General features: G+C 39.0%; 1 protein-coding gene across 1 annotated transcript in view; it reads right to left on the bottom strand.

Annotated features, from left to right (window-relative positions):
* LOC143030272 (uncharacterized) overlaps positions 1-14,853 on the bottom strand; it is a 40,514-nt gene extending 25,661 nt beyond the window's left edge. Inside the window, exons 1-2 of the mRNA XM_076193427.1 lie at positions 14,591-14,853; positions 1,379-3,228 (exon numbers count right to left, since the gene is read on the bottom strand). Coding sequence (XP_076049542.1) covers positions 1,379-3,001 — 1,623 coding nt within the window. The 5' untranslated portion in view covers positions 3,002-3,228; positions 14,591-14,853. The remainder of the gene's footprint in view (positions 1-1,378; positions 3,229-14,590) is intronic.
* Positions 14,854-16,020: the final 1,167 nt, after the last annotated feature.

Raw genomic sequence — 16,020 nt, 5'->3', positions numbered from 1 at the left:
ACAAACTTCTGCAACGAGATTTGTGAGCCTATTATATACCTCCTTACAATAGAAGTCACCAATGCGGGCGAATGGTAATCTGTTTCGTGTCGACTGACCTCTTTCAATCCTAAAAAGGGGAGTGGGCATGGCAGAGGTTTGCTGCACAGCGAGGTCCCGGCCATGCCAAACCACCCTGGCTCCTTCACTCAAACTTTTGGCTCATAATTCCGTGGGTGTATACACCTAACCCTCCTCCCGCCATCGGTGCATTAAAAAAAAAAAAAAAAAAATACATCTACTCACCACTGTGAAACACACTAACCCCGCGCCAACAAGACAGTATAATGAAACGTAATTAACTGGAACGAAACCAAACGTACTCTTAATATTTTCGATGAGTAGGGGGGGTTCTCTCGGCCGAAATAAAGTCGTCTCTCGAATAGCCTAACTACATTTTTAACGCAGCAAAAGGTTACGTGTTCGAGTCCCTCCGGGGCCACCTATCTATAAGATTGATTACTTCATCATGACAGATGATAATTATCGTCCCAGTTAAGGGAAGGAGTAATTTAAACTCCGATGCTGTGTGGCATTTGTATTTGATTGGCCCGTCCGCCAGAACATGCATAATACACAATGAATATATAAACGCTTTATAAAGCGTATGCAAATAAAACTATATATAAATACATTTAACAATATAACAGTCATCCTCATATGAGATACAATATTTGCAACATACTGTATTATTTATAATAGACATATATAATGATTTGATAAAGATGAACAATTTTAAGTACAGTTGAAGCTATGTACACTTAGGGGACACTGCAGCAGTTGTAGCGAGTTGCCACAGATTTTACAGGTCAAGTTCATTTATTCTATAAAGCATTTTATTGTATTGTTTCTACTTCGAGTATGCATCTCTTTTTAGTAAGCATATACTTTCTCCGTATACATGAAGTATAACAGGGTTACTGTGTGACATTAATATTAATTATTTGACAAACCTGCAACACAAAAGACATTTGACTTTTTATCTTACGTGGATCTTCAAATATCCGGTGAGATAACTCTTGTTTGAGGAAGTTACAATTCAAATGTCACACACCGAAAACGTTTCTCCCCTATGTGGGTCCTTATGCGACTTTCGAGGTGAGATGTCGTCAAGACAGTTGTCGGGTAAATGTCACACTTTAAATGGTTCTCTCTTGTGTGGGTCACCACATAATGAACGCGACAATTTATTTCTCTGGAAGTTGCGTCGTAATGGTCACACTGGAAACTTTATTCTTCTGTATGGTCTCCATGTGTTTTTCGAGATGTCGCTCTCCTCTGAAAGCTACATCATAAAAGTCACATTGTTTTCGTAAAAGGTGCGTCGCAAATGTCACACTGAAGGTTTTTCTCCTGTGTGGGTCCTCATGTGACATCGAAGTTTTGACTTGCTTGTGAAAACTGCGGTGCAAAGGTCACACTGGAAAGGTTTCTCTCCTGTGTGGGTCATCACGTGACGCTGAAGACCTTGCTGTCTTGCGAAAGCTGCGTCGCAAAGGTCACACTGGAAAGGCTTCTCTCCTGTGTGGGTCATCACGTGACGTTGAAGAGTTGACTTTTTTGAGAAAGCTGTGTCGCAAACGTCACACTTGAAAGACTTCTCTCCTGTGTGGGTCATCATGTGACGTCGAAGAATTGACTTTTGTGAGAAAGCTGCGGTGCAAAAGTCACAGTGGAAAGGCTTCTCTCCTGTGTGGGTCATCACGTGACGTCGAAGTTTCGACTTACTTGTGAAAGCTGCGTCGCAAAGATCGCACTTGAAAGGTTTTTCTCCTTTATGGGTTATCACGTGACTACGAAGTCTTGACTTACTTGTGAAAGCTGCGGTGCAAAGGTCACACTGGAAAGGCTTCTCTCCTCTGTGGGTCATCACGTGATGTCGAAGATTTGACTTTCTTGTGAATGCTGCGTCACAAAGGTCACACTGGAAAGGTTTCTCTCCCGTGTGGGTCATTACGTGATTTTGAACACCTGATTTTCTTGTGAAAGCTGCTCCGCAAATATCACATTTGAAAGGCTTCTCTCCTGTGTGGGTCATCACGTGACATGGAAGAGTTGACTTAATTGTGAAAGCTGCGTCGGAAAGGTCACACTGTATAGGTCTCTCTCCTGTGTGGGTCATCACGTGACGTCGAAGTTTTGACTTGCATGTGAAAGCTGCGGTGCAAAGGTCACACTTGAAAGGCTTCTCTCCTGTGTGGGTCATCAAGTGACACCGAAGGCTTGACTTACATGTGAAAGCTGCGGTGCAACGGTGACACTGGAAATGTTTCTCTCCTGTGTGGGTCATCACGTGACGTCGAAGTTTTGACTTACTTATGAAAGATGCATCGCAAATGTCACACTGGAAAGGCTTCTCTCCTCTGTGGGTCATCACGTGATCTCGAAGACTTGACATTCTTGTGAATGCTGCGTCACAAAGGTCACACTGGAAAGGTTTGTCTCCTGTGTGGGTCATCACGTGATATCGAAGGTTTGACTTCCTTCTGAAAGCTGCGTCGCAAATGTCACACTGGAAAGGTTTCTCTCCCGTGTGGGTCATTACGTGACTTTGAACACCTGATTTTCTGGTGAAAGCTGCTCCGCAAAGGTCACATTTGAAAGGCTTCTCTCCTGTGTGGATCATCACGTGACGTTGAAGAGTTGACTTACTTGTGAAAGCTGCGTCGCAAAGGTCACACTTGAAAGGCTTCTCTCCTGTGTGGGTCATCACGTGACATCGAAGTTTTGACTTACTTATGAAAGCTGCATCGCAAATGTCACACTGGAAAGGCTTCTCTCCTCTGTGGGTCATAATGTGATGTCGAAGATTTGACTTTCTTGTGAATGCTGCATCACAGAGGTCACACTTGAAAGGCTTTTCTCCTGTGTGGGTCGTCACGTGACGTCGAAGTTTTGACTTAATTGTGAAAGCTGCGTCGCAAAGAACACACTGGAAAGGCTTCTCTCCTGTGTGGGACATCACGTGACATCGAAGCTCTGCCTTTATTTTGAAAGCTGCTGTGCAAAGGTCACAATGGAAAGGTATCTCTCATGTGTGGTTCATTATATATCTTTTGAGAATACTCTTGTGGGAGATATCTGCATCACGTGAGCCACACTGAGATACTTTTTCTCCGGTGTCAATAGCGAATATATAGAATTTAAGGTCGACTTCCCCAGTGAAATTTGGATTACCAAATTCTGCTCCTGAAAATAAAAAGTAAAGTTTTTAAATGTCTGTAATCCTTTGTAGATAATAAGAAATGTATTGCACATAAAGTTGGAATTAAAAATCAAAATGTTTAAAGCATGAAATACTGAGTTATAAACAGAAGAATATGTTTGCTGTCATTTGGTACTACAGACACCCTTTTACCAAATGCTCTCCTACACTCCTAGCAGAGAGCAAAGTTCCAATTTTGGTAACAATTGGTTCCGCATTGTCAAAGGAATTTCGTGACAGACAAACGATGGCAGGCACCCAGACAGACAAGCTAAACTCAGATCCTTATACTACAGGCATGTGCAACATCTGCATTGGCCCACGTTTGAATAACAAACCTATCAGAGCGTGAAAAAATTGTGGGATGATTTGTCGTTTTGTGTGGGAAGCGCTGGAATGAATTGCTGTGCCAGTGGTCACTAGAGGGGACAGTGGTGTAATCTGTCAGCACACCTGCCCGGACAGTGGGAAGTCCAAGGGTTCGATTACCGGGTGGTGCCGGTCTTTTAGTGACGCTCCCATCACACAATTGCTGGGTGGTAGTGTTACGGGCGGGCTGGTTAGTGAAGAGACGTTACGTATAACGGATAAGTGCTTAAGAACCAGCTCACTTCTAGAAGCCACTGTAGGACTGAACTATCTGGTCAGGGCCTAGATAATTCGTAAGACTAGTAACAAAGAAGATTCCAGGAAAGGAATATTAAACTAGCGATAAAACTAGTAAACGAAATTATCAATATGGAAAATATTTACAGGCAATCAACACAAAAGAGAATGGGCAGTAGGGTCAATGGGACCGTTACACGATTATAAGAATATGGAAATTATCGTTCAAATAAGAAACACAAGATACGTATACAATATGGTATTATCTAAGTACAAAGAGATCAGGAACATGCATCAAAATAAGTAATAAGTACAAATATAAGTATAAATGCAATGTATATCAGACACGTAATGTAGGCAAAAAGGGTGATCACTTCACACCAATCGTCTCATGAGTCTAAACTTCTAGTTTTTATCAAGAGATCGATATGCGAGAAAATGACAAGGAGTGAGCGATTTCCACCGCTTATATACCATTGGACCGGAAGCGGGATACTTCCGGTTAAGGGTGCGGGTGAGCGAAAGGGGGGGAGGAGGGTAAGTTAACACACGTCAACATGGGTAGTTTTAAGACCCTCGACTCGCTTGAACAATCTACTTATTTAGTAACTGTCAAATCTGTGCGCTCCGAACTATTCAGGATTTCGCTTGTCTGTTTGTTCTACAAGAGTGCGCACCTTTCTCCGCACGTAGGCAAGATTACATATAGTGGACGGGCGTTACTGCTTAACATTGTTACAATACATAGACAAGAAATATGAACATAGTTATGTAATACAAAGGAACACAATTCTATAACATAATTACACATATGACGTAATATCTAATATTACGTTACAGTAGTGTTGGGTAACTTGAGAGAATGAGTTGATAAAGAAATTTATTATGTAGTTGGATGATATGGTACTCCAGGAAGAAATTAAAGTGGAGAGAAATTGTTGGAGATGTGTGTGGAGCATTTTTATATTTTGTTTCTCATATATGATGCAAGTTTAGAGGTTTGTCACTGTTCTTTCTCCTATCTAAAAGTCTTTACAAGGTTTGTAGTCCATACCATAAATTATGTACCTGTTTAGGTGGACTAGTGTTATACAACTTGTTGATAACAGCTGGACTTTGAAAGTAAATAATTTGAGCAACTATCACCAGCATCCTATTTGCTTTCTCTGGGGCATATATATAATGTTTAGATATTCTTAAGTTGTTACACCAAGATAATTTTTGTTGTCCACTTTAATTTTTTCCTGTATGGTCTCCATAATAAGTCATATTATCCTAGTAATTTTAGGTATCTATTAAGAAAGAGCAAACATTTATGAGATGACACCAGTGACTCGTACATTCTTACATGTGGGTAGAGAGAACAAATGAGATGATAGAGTTGCAATTATTCTCTCAATCATTCAATAAAATTATGAAGAAAAAGACGGTAAAATGGCAAACTTTTGAGTTAATACAGGTTTGCTGTGAAATTGCTAGCAGGAAAAATATTTCTATTGTAGTATATCGGCCTCTGCATTCAAGAGTTATGTTTATTGAGGAGTTTGACTTGCATCTTGAGTCTGTTGATATGGTAAGTGGTAATGTGTTTATCTGTGGAGACTAATATATAGTTTGAATGTGTTAAAAATTCTTCAGTCACAGCTTTTATGGAGATAATGTACTCGTTTAATTTTAACAACAAAGTGAATGAGGGAACTTCTGAAGGCAGTCACATATCAGATCTTATTTTTAGTGACTGTAATTATGATCTTGTTCAGAAGATGTGTGTTGATGAAGTATGTTGTAAATCCCCTGTGCATAAACTTGTAACTTTTGAAATTACATATTTAAAAGAGCCAGTATCTAAAAAAAGGAATATGTTTCAAATTAAGAGGAATTTTCAACCAAAACTATTAGTGAATTCTGTCACATGGAGAATTTCTGAAGAAGAAAGTAAAATATGTGACCATTGGTTAGTGGAATCTGGACAATGTGTAACCTGTTATGTTATATATTAAGAGTACAAGAGAAGAGTATAATACCACGTGCCCCTTAATTGAGAAGGAAATAGTTGTAGAGGATTATGCACCTTGGTTTAATGTTAAAATACCCAAGGCAAAGAAAGAAAAATATAGGAAGGAGAAACTATACTTGATACTTGATGTGACGATTCGGTGCTGAGCTCCGTCTTGCATGATGCTCTGCTCAGCTGAAGACAATTATACTAGTAACCAAAATCCGCCCTCATCGACATGCTGTCCGTGTCATAGCACTCAGTGAACAAATATGCCTTTAGTTTCCTCTTGAAGGTTATGTAGTTCTCAGATATCCTTACGCATTCGGGTAACTTATTATATAACCTTGGAGCACTGTTCATGAAGGCTTTATGACCAATTTCGGTGTTGAATCTTGGCTCATTTAGCCTGTCCAATTGAACATTATGCCTTAACATCAAGTAGGAAGCTGTAATGTTGTCACTAAGCAATTCTTTGAGGTAGACTGGTTTTCCAAATTTAATAGCTTGATATACTAACGTGCATACTTTATAAATGATCCTCGCCTTAACAGGCAACCAGTGTAAGCTTATCAGTACAGGAGTTATTCTCTCACGCCTCTTTAAACCCACTATCATCCTCGCAGCTCTGTTCATAACTAATTTTAGTTTCCTCAATAAGTAGTTAGGCAGTCCATAATACAGCGAGTTGCAATAGTCAAGCCTACTTATCACGTAGTTATGAAGAAGCATTTTAACAGTTTCTTTATCAAGATATTTCCTTACAATGGTTATGTTTCTCAGATGATAACTAGCCACTCTAACCACATGATGCACCTGACTTGCGAGATTTACATTTCTGTCTATGATCACTCCCAGATTCTTAATATTGTCTCCCACAGTCATGGAGACACCATTTATGTGCAACCTTGGAATGTTCAGCCTTACCAAATCAATCTCTTTCCCAACTATCAGGCACTCTGTCTTGTTTTCATTAAGTTTTAGTTGTTTCAGTTTCATCCAGTTTCTAATGTCATACATTAAGTCATTTAGCACTGTCTCTATACAATGCACATTGTTCACTGCCATATAGAATTGTGTGTCATCCGAAAATAGTTTAAAACCGACCCCGTGTCTATTCAGTAGATCAGAGAGCCCTCTAGTATATATGCAAAACAAAATTGGATCGAGGACACTTCCCTGTGGAACCCCTCTCACTAGCTCCTTTGGGCTTGAAAGTGATTCACCAACTTGTACTTGATACGTTCTGTTTTCAAGGAAACTTTCGAGGTACCTCAGTACCCTCCCTTCTATAGCTATGTTCCTACAGTCGTGCAATAATATAGAATGCACCACTGTATCAAAAGCAGCACTAAGATCAAGTAGAATCAATACACCACATTTTCCTTCATCCATTAGCATTCCCATATCATTTACTACTGAACACAGCGCTGTTTCTGTAAAATGTAGTTTACGGTAGGTGGATTGACTTTCAGGAAGAGCATGTACTAATTCAAGGTGAGTGTTCAGTTGTTCGAGGATAACATTTTTAATAATTTTTGACAGGAATGTCAGATTTGAGACGGGCCAGTAGGAATTTAAGGATTGGCTATCAAGACTACCCTTCACTATCGGCTTATCAATCGCTCTTCTCTCAGATAATGGAAAAGTATTTTTTTCAATGCTAAGATTAACTAAATTAAAACTACACCCAAAGACCTTTATTACGCACAGATACTCTCTTCTCTTCCTCCACAACCACCAAATACCAGCCTCCGGAAACATATTCATAATCATATCACTCACCGCTCCATTAACACACTGAAAGACAACACACTGCTGCATGCCAGACCCCCTGATATCCACCCTTCTGAATCCTCTCTCCCACGAAAGGACAGAGTCCACTTGGCCAGACTGCGATGCGGTCACCACCCAGCACTTCTAAGCTACCAGAAGAGGCTGGACGACCGTGTTGTGAACAGCTGCCCAGGATGTAACACTTCACCCCATACCATACAACACATAATGGAAGACTGCATTATACACAATCATGCACGCAAACAACACAACATACACTCTATAAAGGATTTGTGGGAAAACCCAGACGGGACTGCTCGGACAGACAGTCTAGGGAACGAAAACAACAACAACTAAATCTTTGATAACACTTACAAAGTCTTCAAAATTCTCACTACACTCGATGTCACTTATCGGGATGGGATCATTGCTACAATATGTCGACCGTGCTCTACGCATTATGGATTTCACCACACCCAGATTTACTGGTCTAAAAGACAGCAGTCTTGATTCATTTATGTCTCTAGTCACGGGCAGTGACTCATTTGTATCATCCTGAAAATTCGCCACTATATTTTTCACCTTATTGTCAAAGAATTCTACAGATTTATCTGTAAGGACACTGTCTGTATAACCCTCTGGTAATTTGACTTTCTTTTTTGTACCAGTGAGATTATCTAATATTGTATATGACTTAATAATGTCATTTCTTGCTTCAATAGTCTTAGACCAATAAAAGTTACGTTTCCTTCCTATGATCAGCCTTCTCTCATGGTTTCTTGCAATTTTATAGTCATTTCTAGTCTGTTCACTCTTATGTCTATGCCACAGTCTTTCCTTTTTAATTTTGTCTTTCTTGGCTCGAGAAATTTCACCGTTAAACCAAGGTGCATTGTCTCTAGGTTTAATTTCTTTTTCAATAATAGATATAAAAATCAGGAGGCAAGGAGAGCATATCAAGTAGCAAAGAACATAGAAATCTGTCTAGTGATGAAAAGAAAAAAGGAATGCTATAGAAATAAGGTGTTGGAGACAGGATTAAACATTATCAAACTGTATACTGTGCTGGATAGTCTGACTGGAAATAAATAAAAAGGTTATGAGGTTGCCTGATGGATTTGCTGATGCTGAATAAGCAAATATGTTTCTTGATTTCTTTGAGAAGAAAACTGAAGATATTATTAGAAATTTCAATGTCAGTGAGAGTCAGAAGCCTGATGTGGAGTATACAATTCCTGAAATCAAGTTAACACATTTCCATTAAGTACATATGAATGTAGTAAAACCTATTACACAAAGAGTGAAATTCACATACTGTGCTAATGACCCATTACCAATGAGTGATATAAAGAGAAGTGACAATTTTAGTGATTTATTAAAGACTAGCTGATATGGTTAATAAAAACACCAATAAGAATATTTTACTGAGATTGGAAAAGGGGCAATTGTGAAACATACTGTTAAGGTAAAACTAGAACCCCAGTGTTTAAGTTCTTTTAGGCCAGTATTTAATCTAATGTTTCAGTCAATGTCTAGAAAAAGCAATTCTTGATCAGTTAACAGAACATCTCCAGTTACTGAATGTACATATATATACCAATGTTTTTTCCCCCTTACAAGGGAGGTAGCCAAAAAGGGAAAGGCATAAAATCATTTCCACCCATTCCATCCCTGAATACACTCCACACCCCTCCACCCTCCCTCTTATCTGAGCACCTCCTGGATGACGGGTCATCCCTGCACCTTGTCCACTGCCCTGGGTCAGAAGCAGTGTCGCAGGACACAGCACATCCACAGCAAGGCCGCTTCATTAAATCGGTGACCCCCCTCTCCGTCCCCCCATTGCATAAAAGGAGAAGACAGGGAGAAATCCCTTCGGGCTGCGTCAAATTTTGCTCACACATACTACCTCACCCCCACCCCCCCGCCCATTCCACCTCATGCAATCACATCATCATCCATATACAACCATTCTCCATTCACCCCTGTCTTCTGTCCTCTCCCGTCCTTCCTCAACAGACATTCCTCTCTTCCCTAAAGCCCCCTTCAACCCATCCATCCACCTCATCCTAGGACGTCCCCTCATGTTCACTCCCTCCACATCTGCCTTCCATACCTCTTTTACTAGTCTTTCTTCACTCATTCTTTCCATGTGTCCAAACTATCCTAATATTCTTTCATCAACCCTATCTCCCAACTCCCTTTCCACCCCTGTTCTCCTCCTCACCTCCTCATTTCTCACTCTATCTAGCCTAGTAACCCCCATCATACTCCTCTCTTCTTCTCTTATGTTCCATGTTTCTGCCCCATTCAGTGCTGTTGGCACAATCACTCCTTCATATAGTCTCCTCTTAGCATCCATTCCCAAATGTCTATTCCTCATTACACTCTTTAATCCACCAAGGCATTTACTCACTTCTCTCAATCTACATTCTACCTCCACCTTCACTCCACCTTTTCCTGCCACATTTGCACCCAAGTATCTAAAACTATCCACTTCCTCCAGTTGCTCACCCTTAATGCTCACATCCAGTCTACTGCCACTTTCACCCCTTGTACATCTCATCACCTTACTTTTACCCACATTTATCTTTAGCTTTCTTCTATCACATACTCTCCCAAACTCTGTCACCAACTTCCTCAATCCATTCTCTGATCCTGCCACAAGCGCAGTGTTGTCCGCAAACAACAGCTGGCTCACCTCCCACTTTTCTCCATTTTCTTTAACCATCTCCAATCCCTTTCCCACTACCCTTGCATTTACCTCTCGCACCACCCCATTCGTGTATAAGTTGAACAGCCAGGGCAACATAACGCATCCTTGACGAAGTCCCACCTTTACCTCGAACCACTCACTCTCTCCATTTCCAATCCTGACACAAGCTCTACTACTCTCATAAAAACTCTTGACAGCTCCCAAAAGCTTTCCTCCTATCCCATATATCTGCATAACCTCCCACAGTGCCTTTCTGTCTACCCTATCATAAGCCTTTTCCAGATCCATAAAAGCCCAAAAAACATCCCCTTTCCTATAGCTTTCTCACATATCTGTCTTACCACAAAGATCTGATCTACACAACCTCTACCTGTCCTAAACCCACACTGTTCCTCACCAATTACTCCTCCTGTTCCTCTCCTAATCCTCTCAATCAAAATCCTCCCATAAGCCTTCCCAACTACACTTAACAAGCTACTCCCTCTGAAACTACTACATTCACACTTGTCCCCTTTTCCACTGTAAAGAGGAACTATACAGGCACTCCTCCAGTACTCTACCTTCTCTCCAGCAAACATTAAATAACCTCACCAACCAGTCCACCATCACTGTACCTCCCTTTTTCAGACATTCTGCATGGCATCCATCCAGACCAGGTGCCTTACCTGCTTTCATCATCTTAACAACTGCCTTCACTTCATCCTTCCTTATTTCTCCTCACTCATCACTCTCATTTTCTTAGCATTTCCCACTGCAGCTATCTTTCCTTCCCTATCCTCCTTCACATTTAGCAACTCCCTAAAATATTCTGCCCATCTTCCCCTTACTGCCTTCTCTTCCATTATCATCTCTCCATCTGCACCTTTTACCTTTTCTTCTCTACTTGATTTGCCTCCTCTTCCTCTCTTAATTTCTTTCCAAAACATCTTTTTATTACTTTCAAAAATTTCTGTCATACTCTTACCCCATTTCACATCTGCTCTCCTCTTTGCAACCTTTACCTTTTGCTTTACTTCTCTTTTCTTTTCTTTGTACCTCTCATGACTCCCTCGTCCTATTTTGTAACCAATCTGTGAAAGCTCGCTTCTTCTCTCCTTCAACCTTCTTTGTTTCCTCATCCCACCATTCACTACCCTTCCTTCTATTTCCCCCTGTATGAATGCATTACCTGATCAGTCGGCCTATAGCTGTCTTTATTCAACAACGAATACTCTTTGCTCTGTTGAAAACAATCTGCTTGTACACAGGGATGAAGGCAAGTGTAGTGTTCTGATTTTACTTGAGTGCTGTATTTGCTACTGTAGTGCACAACGTATTACTTCGAGACTGTGTGAACACTGGAATTGAAGGTGATGCACTTAAATATTTCAGGAGTTATCTTGAAAACAAATTTTACTGTGTACTGAACCCTATTCTCATCTATCTGTACACAAGTGAACTCTTGTGTATATTTAGTAAACATAGAGTTGACTTTAAACTATATGCTTATGATACACAGTTTTATTTGACAATGGATGAAGTGAATACAGAAATTAAAATAGGTATGATGATGAAAGATGTGGAAAAATGGATGAACTCCAAGCAACTAAAGTTAAACAAAGAGAAAACAGAATGTCTCATTGTTGGAAAGAGTAAAAATCTTAAAAAGATAGACATTTCTACTCTTCAGATTAATAGAACCTTAATGACAGTAGAAATAGCAGTCAAAGACTTAGGTGTGATCACAGACTGTCATCTATCTTTCAAGGATCAAACCAAACAAGTGGTAGGAACAACAGGATACCATCTACAGAATATTTCATTTCTCAAGAAGTATTTCAATAGAAATACAATGGAAATGCTTGTTCACAATCATGTCATAAGCAAATTGGACTATTGTAGTTTGTTTTATTATGAACTTCCTACTTATCTATTGAAGAGGTTACTAGTTATGAACAGAGTTGCTAGACTCATACGGCCTGCCTCCCCATGAAAGAATAACACCAGTACTCACTGACTTGCATGGGCTGCCAATCAAACCACATATGATTTACAAAATTTGTGTCCTGACTCATCAGCCAGTGCGATTTGGTAAACCTATATATATAAGGAATTTATTGCAGGACTTACATCTTGATACTCCTTTGGCTCTGAGACAATTTGTTGAACAGCACAGGCTCTTTGAGCCCAGAGTTAACTTCCAAAAGGGTTTTAGAGCATTTGAAAAGATTGTACGATAATTATGTACTGAGCTACCTGGAAATGTCAAGAATTGGGCAAAATTTTAGTTATGCACACCTATGCGATATAGCAATAGAAAATTATTAATTTTGTAAATTGTAATACATCAACATAATATGCGATTTTCTTAGCAGAAGTCAATAACAAAAAAAGCTACTAAAACCTATTCACTAATGAAGTCGTGGCATTTGAATGATACCTTATGTTTGTTTTGATAGATGCAGAGGCCAAAGAAATGAAAAGATGCTAAATTCATCTATTCTAACCTACATAACCTAACCTATATTTAGTAATTCAGTACCTCAAATTCTAAAGATCATCCGGGTCATTATCATGGATACTGATGGCCCGTGATTATTGTTGTACCTTGGGTAATTAACTGACGAAGGCAAAACCCTGTGTTCTCTCATAAAAGTCAAGGAATCCCTTTCTCTTTGTAACAGCACTTATTACCGGTAATGTCACCTGGACAGATGACAGCATAACGTTTGGACCGTATCCTAGCACCTTCATTCATTAGTAGTTTTGTTTGAAGCAATATATAATTTTTTGTTATTTATTTCCACCAAGAAAATCACATACTACATTCTTGTATTATAATCTATAAAATTAACATCCAATTTTCTAATGCTATATAGCATAGGTGTATACAACTAAGATAACACCAAGAACTGTGATACCTTGATAACCTTTTACCCATTAAACTCCGATAACAAGATTCTTGTCATTTGGACAAATAAAACAAAAAATCATAAAACACCAAAATGTTTGATCAAACACCAGAAAAATATTATATCAGTCCTCGCTTTGCACGAAGCGAGGACTGACATAATATTTTTCTGGTGTTTGATCAAACATTTTGGTGTTTTATGATTTTTTGTTCTATTTGTCCAAATGACAAGAATCTTGTCATCAGAGTTTAATGGGTTATGAAAGCACTCAAGACCTACTTATTCAGGAAATAAAAATTATGTGACTTATATGTGCATTAATGATAATTATCAGTGTTGATACTATATCTATGACGGCCCAGCGGAGCATAGCATAGCCAGTTGACTGGGCCCTGGAACTTCATCAATGGTAAACAGTAAGATGCTTGTCAGTCTCACAGCTGAAATTCTGAGTATTTTGAATCCCATACATACATAAGTACCATAAACTGTAATAAAGGTAGCAATTATTTCTTAAATTAAGGTGAGCGAACTTCTTTGAATTTCCCATGAGTTAGGTTAGGCTCTCGTTCATAACTGCAATTCTTGCCTGTATCCATATCAAGCTCTTAGTATTCTGAGCATTTCAAACACCACATATAAATAATTTAAATTGATAGTTATATTGGTGAAAATCAAAACAAATTTAGACAGTCAAACAACTTGGTATATTAGATATTTGCCAGTCTCACACCTTTAGTTCTTATCTATATCATTAGCATTATCATTCTGAATATTCTAAGCCCCATATTTAAATACCACAAATTAATAGTAACACCAATAGAGAATTAAAAATAATACTATTAGACATTTCTGATTAACCTCATTTTATGTTGATTTATATGATGCTTCTATTAGCTTTTGAAATATATATAATATCAATATATTATGTAAACTACTTCCTAGTTCTTGCAGGTCTATTATTATTTGATTGATTTATCTTATCATTATTATTTTTTGTGTATCCCAAACCCAAAGAAAGTTCAATCCCCTCCAACATGAAGCCAACCCCCTCCACAAGTTTTGAAACCTTGGGCTTCTTTCAACGAAGTAATATCTAATTTTATCTCATTACTGACCTACAGTATTCCTTCCAAAGTATCCAACACCAAAACGGCTACAAACATAATGGCCTCCAACTGCCAGCCATCAATGCAACCATGTAGGCTGTAGTTGGCTGGCAAACGCCTCGAAATGACTTTTGTATTACCTGTGTAGCTTCCTTTTTGGTTACAACTTACATGAACTTTCAGCGTATCACAAATGCCTAAGGAATTTCAAATAGTCTTGTAACTGCCATGCCACTTATAGAAATGGCTTACCGGGTTCAAGTTTTGTATACGATGTCCTATTTACTTCCATCTGTAATGCGCAGCACGCGCTTCAATATGGTTTAATTTACTTTATTGACATACCCCTGTACGGGTGGGTGTAACATGCTGATGATTCTGCTGATGAATTTGCTGATCTCAAACACTATATTCATTCTTTTCTCATTTCTTTATTTCCCGGTATTTTAAAATGAAATTTAAGTATTATATTCCTTAAAACCTTACCTTTCCAATGGTATCAATCGTTTTGAAAAAATCCCATGTTGAGGTGGATGTTTTTGATTAAATATACGAGGCTGTATTTGCGCATTTTAAACGGCCATTTTGGATTGTGCTGATCTTTTTTTCCAAACTATTTTTTAATATAATCTCTTTAGTTTTTAAGATTTTGTTGTGAAATTTTAGCACATTATTCTTTATAACCTTATCTTTCCAAAGGTATCAAACCTTTTTAAAAAATCCCACTTTTAAATGGTTATTTTTTATCATATATACGAAGCCGTTTTTAGCGCACTTAAAACGGCCACTTTGAATTTTGCCGATCTTTTTTCCCAAAGTATTTCTAATGCCATCTCTAGTTTTTGAGATTTTTTGTGAAATTTTAGCACATTATTCTTTATAACCTTATCTTTCCAAAGGTATCAAACGTTTTTAAAAATCCCACATTTATATGGTGTAAAATACTGATGATTCTGCTGATGAATTTGCGGTTGTAGGACAGTTGCTCACCTGATAATTCCTTTTTATGTCTTTGTTTGTTTTACATTTTCTTTCGTTAGCGCCCTTCCAAGCCCAGTATGAGATTAAAGTATATAGTCTTAAGCCCTTTTTATTCATCTTACGTGTTTGTCAGATTATCAGGCCAACACTCTTCTATCACCACCCAGTTCCAGTTTGATCACCATGTTGTAAAGGTCTATAAATAAAGTAGTCACACATTTAAGCAAGACCTTTATTAAAAAATTATATAATATTGAGACAAGAACGTTTTAGTACACATACATACATACATATACCATAGGCTTTTTCCCCTTTACACGGGGGGGGGGGGGATAGCCAAAAAGAAAAAGGCATAGAAATCACTCCCACCCATTTCATTTCCCATACATTCCACTCCCCTCCACCCACTGCATCCTGTCCACTGCCCTGGGTCAGAAGCAGTGTCGCAAGACGCAGCACATCCATAGCAAGGCCACTTCATAAATTTGGCGACCCTCCTCCGTCCCCTCACCCAGGAAAGGAGAAGACGGGGAGAAATCCTTTCGGGCTGCGTCAATTTTTTTCTCATACATACTTCTCCACCCCCCACCCACTCCCCCTCATGCATCACAGCCTCATCTATACACAACCCTTCTCCATTCACCCCTATCTTTTGTCCTCTCCCGTCCTTCCTCTACAGACATTCCTCTCTTTTGTAAAGC

The sequence above is a fragment of the Oratosquilla oratoria genome, chromosome 12 (genome assembly GCF_046742065.1).
Source record: "Oratosquilla oratoria isolate Oo_2021 chromosome 12, ASM4674206v1, whole genome shotgun sequence".
Classification (NCBI taxonomy): domain Eukaryota; kingdom Metazoa; phylum Arthropoda; class Malacostraca; order Stomatopoda; family Squillidae; genus Oratosquilla; species Oratosquilla oratoria.
The sequence above is the reverse complement of the archived record's forward strand: the minus strand, read 5'-3'. Positions and strand labels throughout refer to the sequence as shown.